General features: G+C 36.6%; 1 protein-coding gene across 1 annotated transcript in view; it reads right to left on the bottom strand.

Moving 5' to 3' along the window:
* The window catches only part of DNAH6 (dynein axonemal heavy chain 6), a 184,085-nt gene that overhangs the window by 121,610 nt on the left and 49,217 nt on the right, over positions 1-13,258 (bottom strand). The window contains exons 30-36 of the mRNA XM_070935458.1: positions 11,732-11,899; positions 10,798-10,946; positions 6,503-6,610; positions 5,021-5,576; positions 4,003-4,125; positions 3,154-3,336; positions 1,275-1,418 (exon numbers count right to left, since the gene is read on the bottom strand). Coding sequence (XP_070791559.1) covers positions 1,275-1,418; positions 3,154-3,336; positions 4,003-4,125; positions 5,021-5,576; positions 6,503-6,610; positions 10,798-10,946; positions 11,732-11,899 — 1,431 coding nt within the window. The remainder of the gene's footprint in view (positions 1-1,274; positions 1,419-3,153; positions 3,337-4,002; positions 4,126-5,020; positions 5,577-6,502; positions 6,611-10,797; positions 10,947-11,731; positions 11,900-13,258) is intronic.

Raw genomic sequence — 13,258 nt, 5'->3', positions numbered from 1 at the left:
AACAGGGTATTACACTATGCATTTTGAATCAGCAAATAATCAAGGAAAAATTTATTTATTTCACATATTTGCCAGTTGTACATGAGGCTTACTTAGGTTTTAGACCAATAATAAATCTTACAGAGACTAAGAGCTGAGAAGGCTGTCTATCAGTCTTTCAGATGACAGAAAATTATATCAATGATGCCATAAGTGCTGTATCTTTATTTACTGTGAGACCTGGAGGGCAAATAGAGTAAAATCACCATGCTTTCCTCTTCTCTCTCCACCTCCCAGATGCTGGCAGAGGTGGCAGGAAATGGGGAAGCTGATTCTTTAATATTAGCACCTGTCAGCAAATCTGAAAAAGAGCTGACAGGCACAGATTGGGTGGAGGTGGGGGGTATTTTCAGAAGATAAACCAGGAGAAAGAACCAGCCACTTCTCTCTCTACTGCTTCATGGAACAACCTCCATGCTATTCCTGTCTGCTGTATTTAGCTTATCTTTAAACCAAGGTTCAGTCTAGTCAATTTGTTGAATTAAAAGTAGCTGATCTAGGATTCTGAGTCACAGATATGCTTGGAGACCTCATTATGAGGAACACCCCAATTTGAAAAATCCGAAATCTTTTATTGTCTAAATTATAATAGCCCTAGAGAGCTGGTTCCAGAAACCAAAGAGGAAGAGAGATGTTTTCAGCTATGTTTTCTGGTTCAGTAGAGGAGGTGAAAGCAGATCTTGAGACACAGCAGAAAAAAAAGAAAAGACTGCCGGTACATGGTTAGGTGCATGTAGGGAAAGGTTCTAAGTAGTGATATGTGTTTCATCATTTGGGGATGGAATATTCCATTTCTCTCTAGGCCATGGCAAAATACTTTTTCAAAATGCCATTCCAGGGGTGGTTGCCATCCTTCAAAGCAGAAGCAATTCAAGGTGAGCCAGGCTGATCCAGCCCTGAAGCAGATTAGGAATTTGGTCCAGAGCATGTTAAACATTTCCAGTTCAGGGAATTTACTTCCAGAAACTGATGGATCATCTCCAGTTCAAGAGGAGGTTTAGCAAGATCTATAGAGAAAGAGAACTTTCCCGAGTTCCAGAATGTTCTCTTTCCAAATCTGTGAATTTTGCGCATTCCTAGCCTAACATTATTTTAAAGGGATGCTTGTCTGGGACATACTTGTTAATATCTCTTTTTATAGGTTGAAGGAAACATTACTCTTCTTTTATAGCAACATGATAATGAAGAGCATTACCACAAATGCCAATGAATTATTCCCACAATATATTTCATACCTTGGCATCAGGGTTATCCTCAAATTGCTGTCTTACAAATGTATCAAAAGCATCCCAACAGTTCTCCATTATATTTCCACCCATAGACCACAAATAACAGAAGACAAAGGTTTGGCACACAAGAGAATTTAACCGTGATTGTTCCTGTATAGATAGGAAAAGATGATTAGGGTTAGGTGACTATAAAGGTGATTTTGATAGAAAAAAGTGTAAGAAAAATATGAGGAATTGATACTGAGGAAATTTCTATTGAGGAATATGAATTTTGCAAATTTAAATTTATCTTCCCTGGGAAATAGTAGATTACTTTAAGAAATACATACTCCACATATTTTGAGAAAGAAAAATAGAGCAAAAACATATGTGCACATTATATTCATATTTTATCATATTTAAGCACCATGCCATAATAAACAAATATATTAGAATTTTAACACATAAATTCACAAATGACTAATATTCACAATATTCAGAAGAAATATAATACATTTCTACGATACACTCATCCTGAACAATTCAGAAAGCATGATCATGTAACTTTTGATATTTTATTTTCAAATGCTGCCATTGGAGTTTTGAGTTTCGCCTGGACCGATATAGCTTCAAGCATCTGCAGCAGTGGTGGGTTGCTACTGGTTCTGTCCGGTTCTTTAGAACCGGTAGTAAAAGCCGCGGGAGACTCTGCCCACCCGCCCAGACATCATAATTGACAATCTGTGCATGTGCAGAAGCGCATTTCCGCACTTCCGTTGCAAACCGGTAGTAAAGGTAAGTAGAACCCATCCCTGATCTGCAGATCTCCTCAGAATTCTGGAGGTTTCAAGGGGCAAAACTGGTGCTAAAAGGATTAATAACACTCCATAAATAATCATTCAAAATACAGCTAGTCCTCGCTTCACTACCGCAATTCGGTCTAGCAATATAGTTGTTAAGTGACATATAACGTGTCCATGCCTGACTGACAATATCAGTTCAGTTGCTAAGAGAATCACCCTAAATGGATAAGCACAAAGTCATATGACAGATACTTGGGATTTCCTGCTGGTTTCCCCATTGGGTTATCTAATCATGTCAGAAGCCAGCTGTGAAGATCAGAAAGGTAATCATGTGACCACAGGGATGCTGTCATAAGTTCAAATGATCAAACAGGGCAGTCTTTAACCAAAGATATTTGTATACCTAAATATTGGCCTGATTTTTCCCATTTTAAGGTGGTTGAAAAATAAAAGGGATGCCTTAAGCTAACCTAATCAATTTCACTCGTTAATCCCCCCTCCCCCAAACCAATCCAACTTAATCATAATATTACCAGCTTGTGGCTCACCTACAGAACAGAAATAGGAATTATAGTCCTGAGCCAAAGAAAAGTTGACTGCTTTCGTTTCCATTCACTAATAACAGAAGAAAGACACTTAAACAACCCAATTTTTGATTTGTTTCTGTAACACTGTGTTGTTATAGAACACTGTAGAGAATCTTGAAAAGAGCGCACTCTATAAACTGATAACAACCCACAGAAGACATTTGAGAGTGATGTCAATAGTTACACATAATCATAAACTATAGGGCATTCTCATGCAAACATAGTCTGAAGAGCTGACATGAAAATTCAATTAAAATGAGATGAACTGAGAAATTTTAAGGAAAAACGAGTTCTGACAATTCATCAAACTTAATCAATGAGGATTGGTCATAAGTCCATTTTTTTTAGCACGCTCATAACTTGCTGATTAAATGGATATAGGCAGTAGACTAACTTTAGAATAGAATAAGACTGGAATATGTTAAAATTTTCCTCTATTTCTATAAGACCTCGCAGATCCCACCATGTAGGAAAAAGAAAGAGGAACTATACAAAAGGTAAAACAAACAGACGTACCAAGTTCATGCTGGGTCCTGCCTTTCCAAGAAGTAATGACTCCAGTAAACAGCAAAGAGTAACAACTTTACTGATGTCCACTTGCCTTATGGCTTGGGAACACTTTTTGTGAATATATTTTAGGCCATCTTCAACATAACGAGAAAAGAGTTCAAACAAGTATGTTCTTGTTTCTTCATTGAGCTAAACAAAAATCAATATTGTTGTACAATTATTGTTTCCTCAGCAACTCAGAAAAATGTACATTTCATAAGAAGAAAGCAAATCTGATTATTAGTGTATATAGTATTGTACTTTAAAGACTCCTTTGCCAATAGCTCTAGAGTCAAAATAGGGGTAAATGAGAAAGAAAAGGGAGGTATTGGTATGCCCAGAGAGAAGATTATAGACATTTTACAAAGTCATTTCAACAATGAAAAAGGATTATGAGAACTGAGAATCATTTTCCTTCCTTCCTTCCTTCCTTCCTTCCTTCCTTCCTTCCTTCCTTCCTTCCTTCCTTCCTTCCTTCCTTCCTCCCTCCCTCCCTCCCTCCCTCCCTCCTTCCCTCCCTCCCCTATACTGCCCATCCCAGATTCTGGACAGATTACAATATAGATAAAGTAAAAATAAATTGCATGGCTATCAAATATGATGATTGCCTAATGTAACATAACAACAAAGGCATGTTTATAAAAGAAAAACATTCAATATCTGCTTGAATGCCAGACTAAAAAAGGCCAAGTGCACCTCTGGGAACAGAGTATTCCATAAATGTGGGGCCTGTAAAAAGGTGGCCTCAGAGAATATTCAATCTTAACAAAAATGTGCAAAATGCTTAGTTATTATTATGTACTAGACAAAACGTACTTTATCTTCAATGCCTGCCATCCATGTTTTTACATATGGCATCCACTTCAATTCCTCTGGGTCAATGTATACCATTCCACATCGGCTTACTGTGGCAGGTGAAGCAACTCTTAAGTCTTCTACCTAAAATTCATACAGTAGATACTGCATCTATTTCTAGTTCAGCATATTCTTAAGCAAAGAAAGCAATGCAGATAAAGTTGTATCTTTGGTTCAGAAATAACATCTCTATTTCTTTGTTAATTGAGATTGTAATCTCAGACAAATACAGGAATTGTTGGATTTCATAGCTAAGAGGAAAGCTAGGCCCCTGAAGAAGGATTTCCAAGTCTTTCATATCCTTCATCAGAATTCTAATCAGGGGTCCTTGGTGCTTTCTGAGCTTGCTGGTTTTCTTGCAAATGTTTCATTACCCAAACTAGGTAACATCATCAAAACACTAGCACTGATGATGTTACCTAGTTTGGGTAATGAAATGTTTGCAAGAAAACTAACAAGCTCAGAGAGCACCGAGGACTCCTCATTTCAACCCTGAGCTGCAAATATTCTCCTTTATTGGAATCAGCTTGAGTCAACAGCACACACTGGCTAGCTTCTCCCAGTAACAGAGACAACACATGAGACAGTCATAAAATATTATGAAGTCATACATAATAATAATAAAAAACCTTTAAACCTAGCCCAGCTGTAAAATTATTGTTCAATTGCATAACAATAAAAGCAAGATTTTAGGCTACACTACATTTACTGCCTCATATAAAAGAAATACAAGAAAGAAAAACATTGAAAACAGCAATGGATTCCCCCAATGCTAAAATGTAAGAGATAAAGTTAGAGCTCTTTTTTTTTTCATTTTGAATAAGACAAGAGGCGTCTACATTTATCCAACTCAAATTAGTTTTGAAGATTTGAACAGTGATGCTGTTCTTGAGGAAAACACTGGAAGAAGCCCAGTGAAATCCAGCGATACTCTGAACACAGCATTAGAAAATCCATTAAAACTAAGAACGTAAATTACCTCAAACATCATGTGGATGGATGGCGTGAGTTTGATTCTTTCACTGTTAGCCAAACAAAGCATCTTGTTGTCATCTAGAACCGTGTTCAGATTTTCAATCCATAGTGCATCCACAGGTCCATCACTGATGATCCATTTATGATCTTCAGAGGTGTCGACTACAGCAGCTCGCACACTAAGTGCCATTAAGCCATCTTTCCATTCCAGAGTTAAATTGTTAACTTCACCATATAGCTCACCCATAGTTATTGATTTAGGATTCAGAACATATGTTTTAACTGGCTGGAAAAAATGATATTCCTCACCTGCTTTATGTAAAGTTCCAAGTGTATCTGCCAAAATTTGGTAAACTGTAGTTTTTCCACCTCCTGTTGGTCCAACAAGCATGACCCCATGCCTTACCAGCATAGTTTCGTACAGCTGAATCACTTTACGGATCATGGTAGCTTCAGTCTGCAATCCTTTGGAAAGAATGGTATCTACTATTGTTGACTGCAGCACTCCATAATTATGTTCTGGGATTATGACTCCAGGGAAAAGGTCAGATATAATTCCACTAAGAGAAATGAAGCACAAAGATTTGCTCGTTTATTTACATTATTGGTACCCCATCATTACCAGTGCAAAATTTAAGATATCAAAGAGAACATTTCACATAGCAAATAAGGGGAGGATTTGAATTCAGTTGTTCATTCCCCTAATTCTCCTTTTCCTTTATCTCATCTCTCAATTGAAATGCTGATAGACATAGTTGGGTAAAACCCGTATTGGGATTGGGGGTTTTCTATTCCCCAACTATGGCCAGAATACAGAAATGAGCATAACAAGATAGTTGTACATATTCAATAGGAAAAATAAAAAGTCCAGATTCAAAACTTTTAAGTCTAAAATTGCCTTGTCCTTGCCACTTCCATGTATTAAATTGAAGCAGTCAGGGATACGATATCAGAGAGAATAGTCAGAAACGAGAAATATTCATAACAAAATCTGGATTTTCAGTTCAGATTTTCATCCAACATTGTCTCCAGAAGTATTTATTTATGAAATTTGTTTGCTGTCCATCTAACCACGAGATGACTCTGGGTGACCTCTAGTGCAGAGTATAACAGGATTCTGCAGTTAAGCAAATCTTCATCTGCTTAGTGGATATATGGAATCAACATAAACAAAGGCATTTTTATTATGGTTATCCAGCTTCTGATAACCTCTTGCCTGGATTATTACAGTACAGTCATTATGGGATTGCCTTTGAAACAACAGTAGACTAACTAATTGCAATCATACAGAATAGACCTTAAGATTGTTAACTAGGACTGAAGAAGGAACCAAACCTCATCAGTTCTTTAGCATTTTTATTGATTCACAATCAGTTTCTGGATCCAGTTTCAAGTACCTAAGAGTTTAAGGATACCACCCATTTTCATTTTATTTAATTGTGTAACTTATAACAAAATAAAAAGTAATAATTAATTTTAAAAGTACCTGAACAAAAGAGCATCATCCGCAAGAAATTTTGGGAGATTCGAATCTCGTAAGGCTCTTATTAAAACAACTTCTTCATTCAGGTTTGGATGTTCTCTCTTTAGTGATCTAAATTTTCAGAAAACAGTTTTTTAAATTTATATTAACTTTAGTATGTCAGTTGCATTAGATGTGTATATAGGTATATATTGTATATGAGTTTTATAACTTCCTGTGCAATAACACTTTTGATGAATACCAATATTTGATAAGTACCAATCTCAGGGATTTTGTAGTTATTAGGGAAGACCTTTATAAAACTCCTATACACATATGTATGTCTAATGCAACCGACACACTAATGTTAATATAAATTTAAAATAGTGTTTTCTCTAAATTTAGATCAACTCGCTTATGTTCGCCTTGGTGCTTTCAACACAAACGTGAGCAAGCGATCTACATTTACAGAAAATAGCACTTTAAGCTTATATTAACCTTAGTGTGTCAGTTGCATTTCACATATATGTGTATAGGATTTTATAAAGGTCTTTACTAATAACTACAAAATCCCTAAGATTGGTACTGGATCCATAAAACACCTTTATTATATAACATATCCTTTCTCTTTGTTAGGTGTTTCACAATCATATACAGACTGCTAAAATAGATGAATTAAATCTTCATAAAAACCCCAAACAATGGATTATTCTGCTTATTATATACCCAGTTCTATATAACATTAATCATATAAGTTTAAAAATATACTAATGCAAGACTAGGTCTCTCAATGAAGAGCTATGCTAACCGAGGCCTGGTACCAACTGGTTACTTTTATAATGAGTTCACTTGGTCCTCAATGGACAAGAGGACCAATAAATATGCCCAGAGGTTAATTTCCCTGCTGTTTATGAATGATATGCAAGTACTTAGTGGCTCGAGTGATGGGTATATATATCCCTATTCTCGTCCAACCTCTATCGATTATATCTGCACGTCCTCTAGTTTAGTACACCATTTTTCAGAAGTAAGAGCTATATTTAGAGAGGAAAGTGACCACTTTCCCATCACGGCTTTGGTTTCACTCTCTTCAGAAGTTAGGCCTCATTCAAGAGAGGAAATTGACACCTTAGCAAACGCCCAGGTTTATAACTATAAAAGGTTATATTGGCACAGACTTGATGTCAAATCTGTCACCACTTATTTGGGCTCAGACGAAGCCAGACACCTAGCAAGGGAAATCTCCCAATCTAAGCCCGGAGACAACACCCCAATGCCAGCTTATACAGAGCTAACTTCTACTCTTAAGAACTTAATGATCCAGAACGATAGAAAAGTAGATGGGATCTCTAGAAAGTGGTTTGATGATGATTGCCATAACTTGAGGTCAAATCTAAGAGCCGCAGTTAAGAAAGTTAACCGATCCAGACAGGATGGTGATTATTCAAATATGGTTCAACTCAGGAGAGCATACAAATCCCTACTGAAAAACAAGAAAAGTAGCTATAACACCAGGATGTGGAAAGAGGTAGAAATGGCAGCGAAATCCCAATTCCCTACGATCTTTTGGCATAAGATAGCCGGTATATTAAAACAACGTTCCCCATTTATGGACACTGATATATCAGCAGTAAAATGGGAGAAGCACTATCTTGCTTTATTTGATGGTAACAATACAACAAATGTCTTGCAATTGGATATCCTCCAGCAAGAATTAAGGAAATGTCCGGAATGGACACCAGTTACCCCTACTGAAGTTAAGCATATAATTCAATCCTTAAAGGCCGGGAAGGCCCCTGGAGAGGACTTGTTGCCTCCTGAACTCTTTAGGTCCAACATTGACTTTTGGGTACTGGTGCTGGTAGCAGTGTTTACTTATATCGATAAAGTAGGGATAATCCCTGAAGGGTGGAGGTTAGCTATAGTTTTTCCAATTTTTAAGAAAGGTGACAGAGCTGCCCCATCCAACTACCGACTCATCAGTCTTCTTAATATAATTTCAAAAATGTATACGAAACATCTCCTAAATAAAATAGAGGACTGGTGCTTGGATAAGGAAATTCTGGCAAATGAGCAGGCAGGTTTTAGATCAGGTAGGTCTACCATAGACAATTGTTTTGTCCTTTCCCACTTAATTAATAAATACAAGACCCAGGGGAAAAAGCTGTATACCGCCTTTATTGACCTTACTGCTGCTTTTGATTCTATAGACAGGAACCACTTGTGGAGGAAACTACAAGTTATGGGGATGGACCCCAGACTTATTTTGTTGATCAGGATTCTCTATACTAATACGGCAATTAGAGTCAGATATGCAGCAAATGGGGCCTCAACAAACAGCATACCGACAACTAGAGGAATGAGGCAGGGCTGCCTGCTGGGCCCTACTCTTTTTAACCTTTATATAAATGATATCCCAGCACAGCTGGATGATCTTCTGACACACAGCCCCCAAATAGGCTCTAGATTTATTAACATATTAATGTATGCCGATGACTTAGTGTTGTTTTCTAGAACCCAAATAGGAATGAGGAGACTTCTTGACAAGCTCACACGTTACTGTACTGCAAACCACTTGACTATAAATGTAGCTAAATCTAAAGTTTTAGTCTTTGGCAATAAGAATAAAAAGCACAATTGGCAGATTAATGACACAAAAATTGAGCAAGTTACCCAATATACTTATCTCGGAATTGTTTTTTCCAGTGCAGGAGGTTGGACTCCGTACCATCAATACCTTTCTCAAAAGGTCAGAGCAGGAGCAAGCCTTGTATCCAAATTAAGTAAACAAATCCAACCAACCTCCATTTTACTTCTTCGTAAAGTCTTTCAGGCTAAACTTGTTCCGATCATGCTCTATGGTGCTGAAATTTGGGGTCTTACAGAGGCCCCCATATTAGAGAGAACTCAAAATAATTTGTTAAGGAGGATGCTTGGGGTAAACAATTCCACTTAAGCTGCAGCCGTCAGAGCTGAATTGGGACATTTCTCACTGTACACCTATACAATCACTAGGGTGGTAGCCTACTGACTAAAAATGACCCAGATGGATGCCAGCAGACTCCCTAAAATATGTCTAGAGGAACAGCAGATTTCAAATCCTCAAAGGTATTCCTGGCTAACCCGGCTGTCAGAAATATTGAACCGATATGGCGTAGGGTTCCCGTTGTGTGACACACTGAACCAAGTTAAACAACGGATTAAAGATATACATGGGCAAATGGACATGGCAACCCTTTCAACTAATCATTCCCTTAAACTGCTGACAGCAGTTAAAACAACTTTCACTCTGGAAAAGTATTTACATTTAGAAATGCCATCAGTGGAGAGACAGTTATTTGTTAAATTTAGATTCAAACTTCTAGATACCAACATTAGATTCGGCCGCTATCGGAAAATCCCGTATGACAAAAGAATATGCATATGTGGGGTAAACGTCGTGGAGGATACGGCACATATAATATTTGAATGAGTCTCTATCAAGAAGTAAGAAAACAATATCTGTCCCCAATTATAAATAAATTTCCCCACTGGAATATAAGCCAAAAATTAGCATTTCTGTTGAGGGCTGACTCTCCTCCCCTGGTAAGAGCGATCACTCGATACCTTAAAAGAATGACGGCAATACGAGCCAGTTATATCAAAAAACATTTTATCGATTGTAAGGAAGATGAGCTCAGTTAGAGAGGAGCTAACCTATTTGGGTTATCTAGTCTTGGCAACTTAGCTATTGAAATTTGATATTGTAAAATTTTAATGTCATCTATCATATATTTTTAGATTGCTATTTTTGTAACTGTTTTATCTTTTTCCCTTTTTCTTTTCTGTTTTGTTTGAAAAGGCCTTCGGGCTATTCAATAAACTATACTATAAAAAAAAATATACATTAAAGTGGTATTCCCCAAAAGCATTATTACACATAACCAGAAATAATTTTATTTTCTACATGTCTACTATATATAGCTTTTCCTAACAATAGGGGAATGTATCAGCCTCTGTATACTTTGAGTTCCATAGAATTGCTACTGTACAACAATAAAAGTCCATAAAATTGGACTTCATAGAACATATGTGAGCCAGTTTGGCCTATTGATTAAGGCACCAGACTAGAAAGTGGGAGACCATGGTCAAGTCCCACCTTAACCATCAAAGCCAGCAGGATGACTTTAGGCTAGTCACTCTCTCAGCCCATTCCACCTCATAGGGTTGTTGTCGGGCAAACAGGAGGAGGAAACTGTGTATGTTCACCACCTTGAATTATTTGTAAAAATAATAAAGGTGGGGATACAAATAAATAAAGGAATAAGTAAATATTTTACCCTGCCATGACCAGCACAGATTTGACAGCTCTCATTCCAAAATCATAGTGGTCTTGTTGGGAAAGCTGTTCACTACAGAGCTTATACATCTGAGTCATCTTCCTTGCAAGTATTTTACTGGATTCAAATCCTTCAGAATACAGGATAACCTGAAATATAAAGTGCATTCTTACAAAAGTCAGAAATCTTAAACATAACTAAATAACCAGAGAATTAATTTGTTCTACTGATTTAAGATGCTGGCCTAGAAACCAGAAGATTGTGAGTTCTAGTCCTGCCTTAAGTATGAAAGTCAGTTAGGTGTCTTTGGGTCAGTCACTCTTTTTCAGCCTAACTCAGCTCATGGAGTTGTTGTTGTGGAGAAAAGAGGAGGAGGAAGGAGTATTAGGTCATCTTATTTAGTACATATAGTATATATATTAAATAATTAAAATGTTAAGAACAGATACTACATTTGATTTTAATAAAAGGCTGCTAATTGCAAACCTATTAGCCTGTTGAAGAAAGTATACGCCAAATACCTTTAATTAAAACTTTTAAATAGTTTTAATAATAGTAATATAGTAATTAATAGTAATTATTAGTTAATAGTAATTATTAAAACTATTGGATTGAATCCAAAGTGAAAATATTCATGCTGAGGAACAGGAGGGATTCAGAAGGAATTGTTTGATCTTGGCTTGACCCGTTGTTTAGTCATGTACCATTTAGTCAAAAAAACGCTCTTCATTGCCCAAAGGCCCCCTTTTCACAACCTTCACATATTGCAAATTATGTTTTTAATTGCTTCTATGTGGGAGGTTTGGAAAAAACATTGTTCTGGTTTAGATAGATTGGCTGGGCTGCAGAAAAGGCGTAAGCAATCGAATGATGGACCTGGTCTACTATTGTTAATTGCTGCCTCTGGCCCTAATAATAGGTATTGAAAAAGTACCTCTGCAATCAAAGCATAGTTTGGAACCATCATAGAAAATGGCCTGAAGAGCGCTTTTAGATTGTCAGGTAACTCTGTTCGTCCAGCATAGCCAGGATTCATAGTAATGAAAGCTGCACAAGTCATAATTAATTTGATTTCGCGTCCTTCAAACATAAACCGAGTGACCTTTTGTAAAAGAAAGAAAGAAAGAAAAAAGAAAACATTACATTTATATTTATATTCAAATTAAATTATTCTTTATTTTAGTCATAGATCAGAACCTACATGAATACAATATAATTATACATAAAACATAAGATATTAATTTATATAAAATATAAAACCATAGTATTATAAATATGATAACAATAAAGAAATGCATATGAAAATTAAAATATCCGGTTCAGCATTATTTCTTCCCATTATATACATATTCCAATGTCTGTTCTGAAAAGTAAAAACAAAGGAAGCAATGTTTCAAAGTCACTCCAATCAGATAAGAACAGCTAATGTCGCCTATATTTTCTATAAATCACCACAGAGTGTGGCTCACTGTATGTGTTATTTATAGGATTTATAAAGATATTTAGCTAGTTTAAGCAAGTAATAACTTGGAACGAAAGACACATTTATTTGATGTTCTATCTCATTAACTCGTTTTAACACTTGGTTTAGCATGCCTAGGCCCTAAAGCCATGAGAAATAGTGGTGAAAATCCACATGAATTGAGTTTAGCTATAATGATAGCACAATACAGAATGGCAGGAATCATTCAAAACCAAAGGTCAAACCTAAAAGGCACCAGATTTAATTCTAATTCAAAATTAAACATGGCAGCCCAAATCTTTGCCTTGACTTTCAATAGAACAGTCTTAACAGTGCATTTGGGGGCTTGGAAAATAGATTTTTAAAATCTAGAAGTAGAATATAGATTGGATTCTGTAAAATAACTGAGAAGAGTACTTGCTTCAAAATACCCAAAAAGCACAAACATATACTGGGTACCTCTAGCTTGATAAACTAGCAGCAGATCTCTCCTGGGTATTTTGGGATATTACATATTGTGTTCTTTTAGGATACCAGAATAATGAAAAGCAATGCTCAAGTAATTGAATCCTTGATGTTGCTCTCAATATCTCCCTTGTTATTATTTATTTACTTGGCATATGGCATTTGTATATTAAAAGCCAGGAAGTCTACAATGTTATTACAGAGAAGTTTGACTGCCTAGAATTGCTAGTTCGTTTAGCTCACACTCCAGGGTGCACTGAAGGGGGCAAACTAGCTCCACACATAGAGTGGCTATTGATAATGACTTTCTGTGGGAATGTCAGCATCATCCAGGGCTTTTCTCCACCAATTTTGCCTCATATTCAGGCACGTCCAGCACCAGTTGGTTTCTTGCTATCGCACAAAGCACTGTTAGCTTCCCACTAGAATGCTATCTATTTATACACTTGCATTTTTGCATGCTTTCAAACTTTTAGGTTGGCAGAAGCTGAGGCAAGCGATGGGAGCTCATTTCGTCACGTGATGCTGGGACTC

This window comes from Pituophis catenifer, unplaced genomic scaffold (genome assembly GCF_029215685.1).
Source record: "Pituophis catenifer annectens isolate HBS135680 unplaced genomic scaffold, rPitCat1.0.hap2 SCAF_2, whole genome shotgun sequence".
NCBI lineage: Eukaryota > Metazoa > Chordata > Lepidosauria > Squamata > Colubridae > Pituophis > Pituophis catenifer.
Note: the sequence above shows the minus strand (reverse complement) of the source record. Positions and strands in the feature narration are given on the sequence as shown.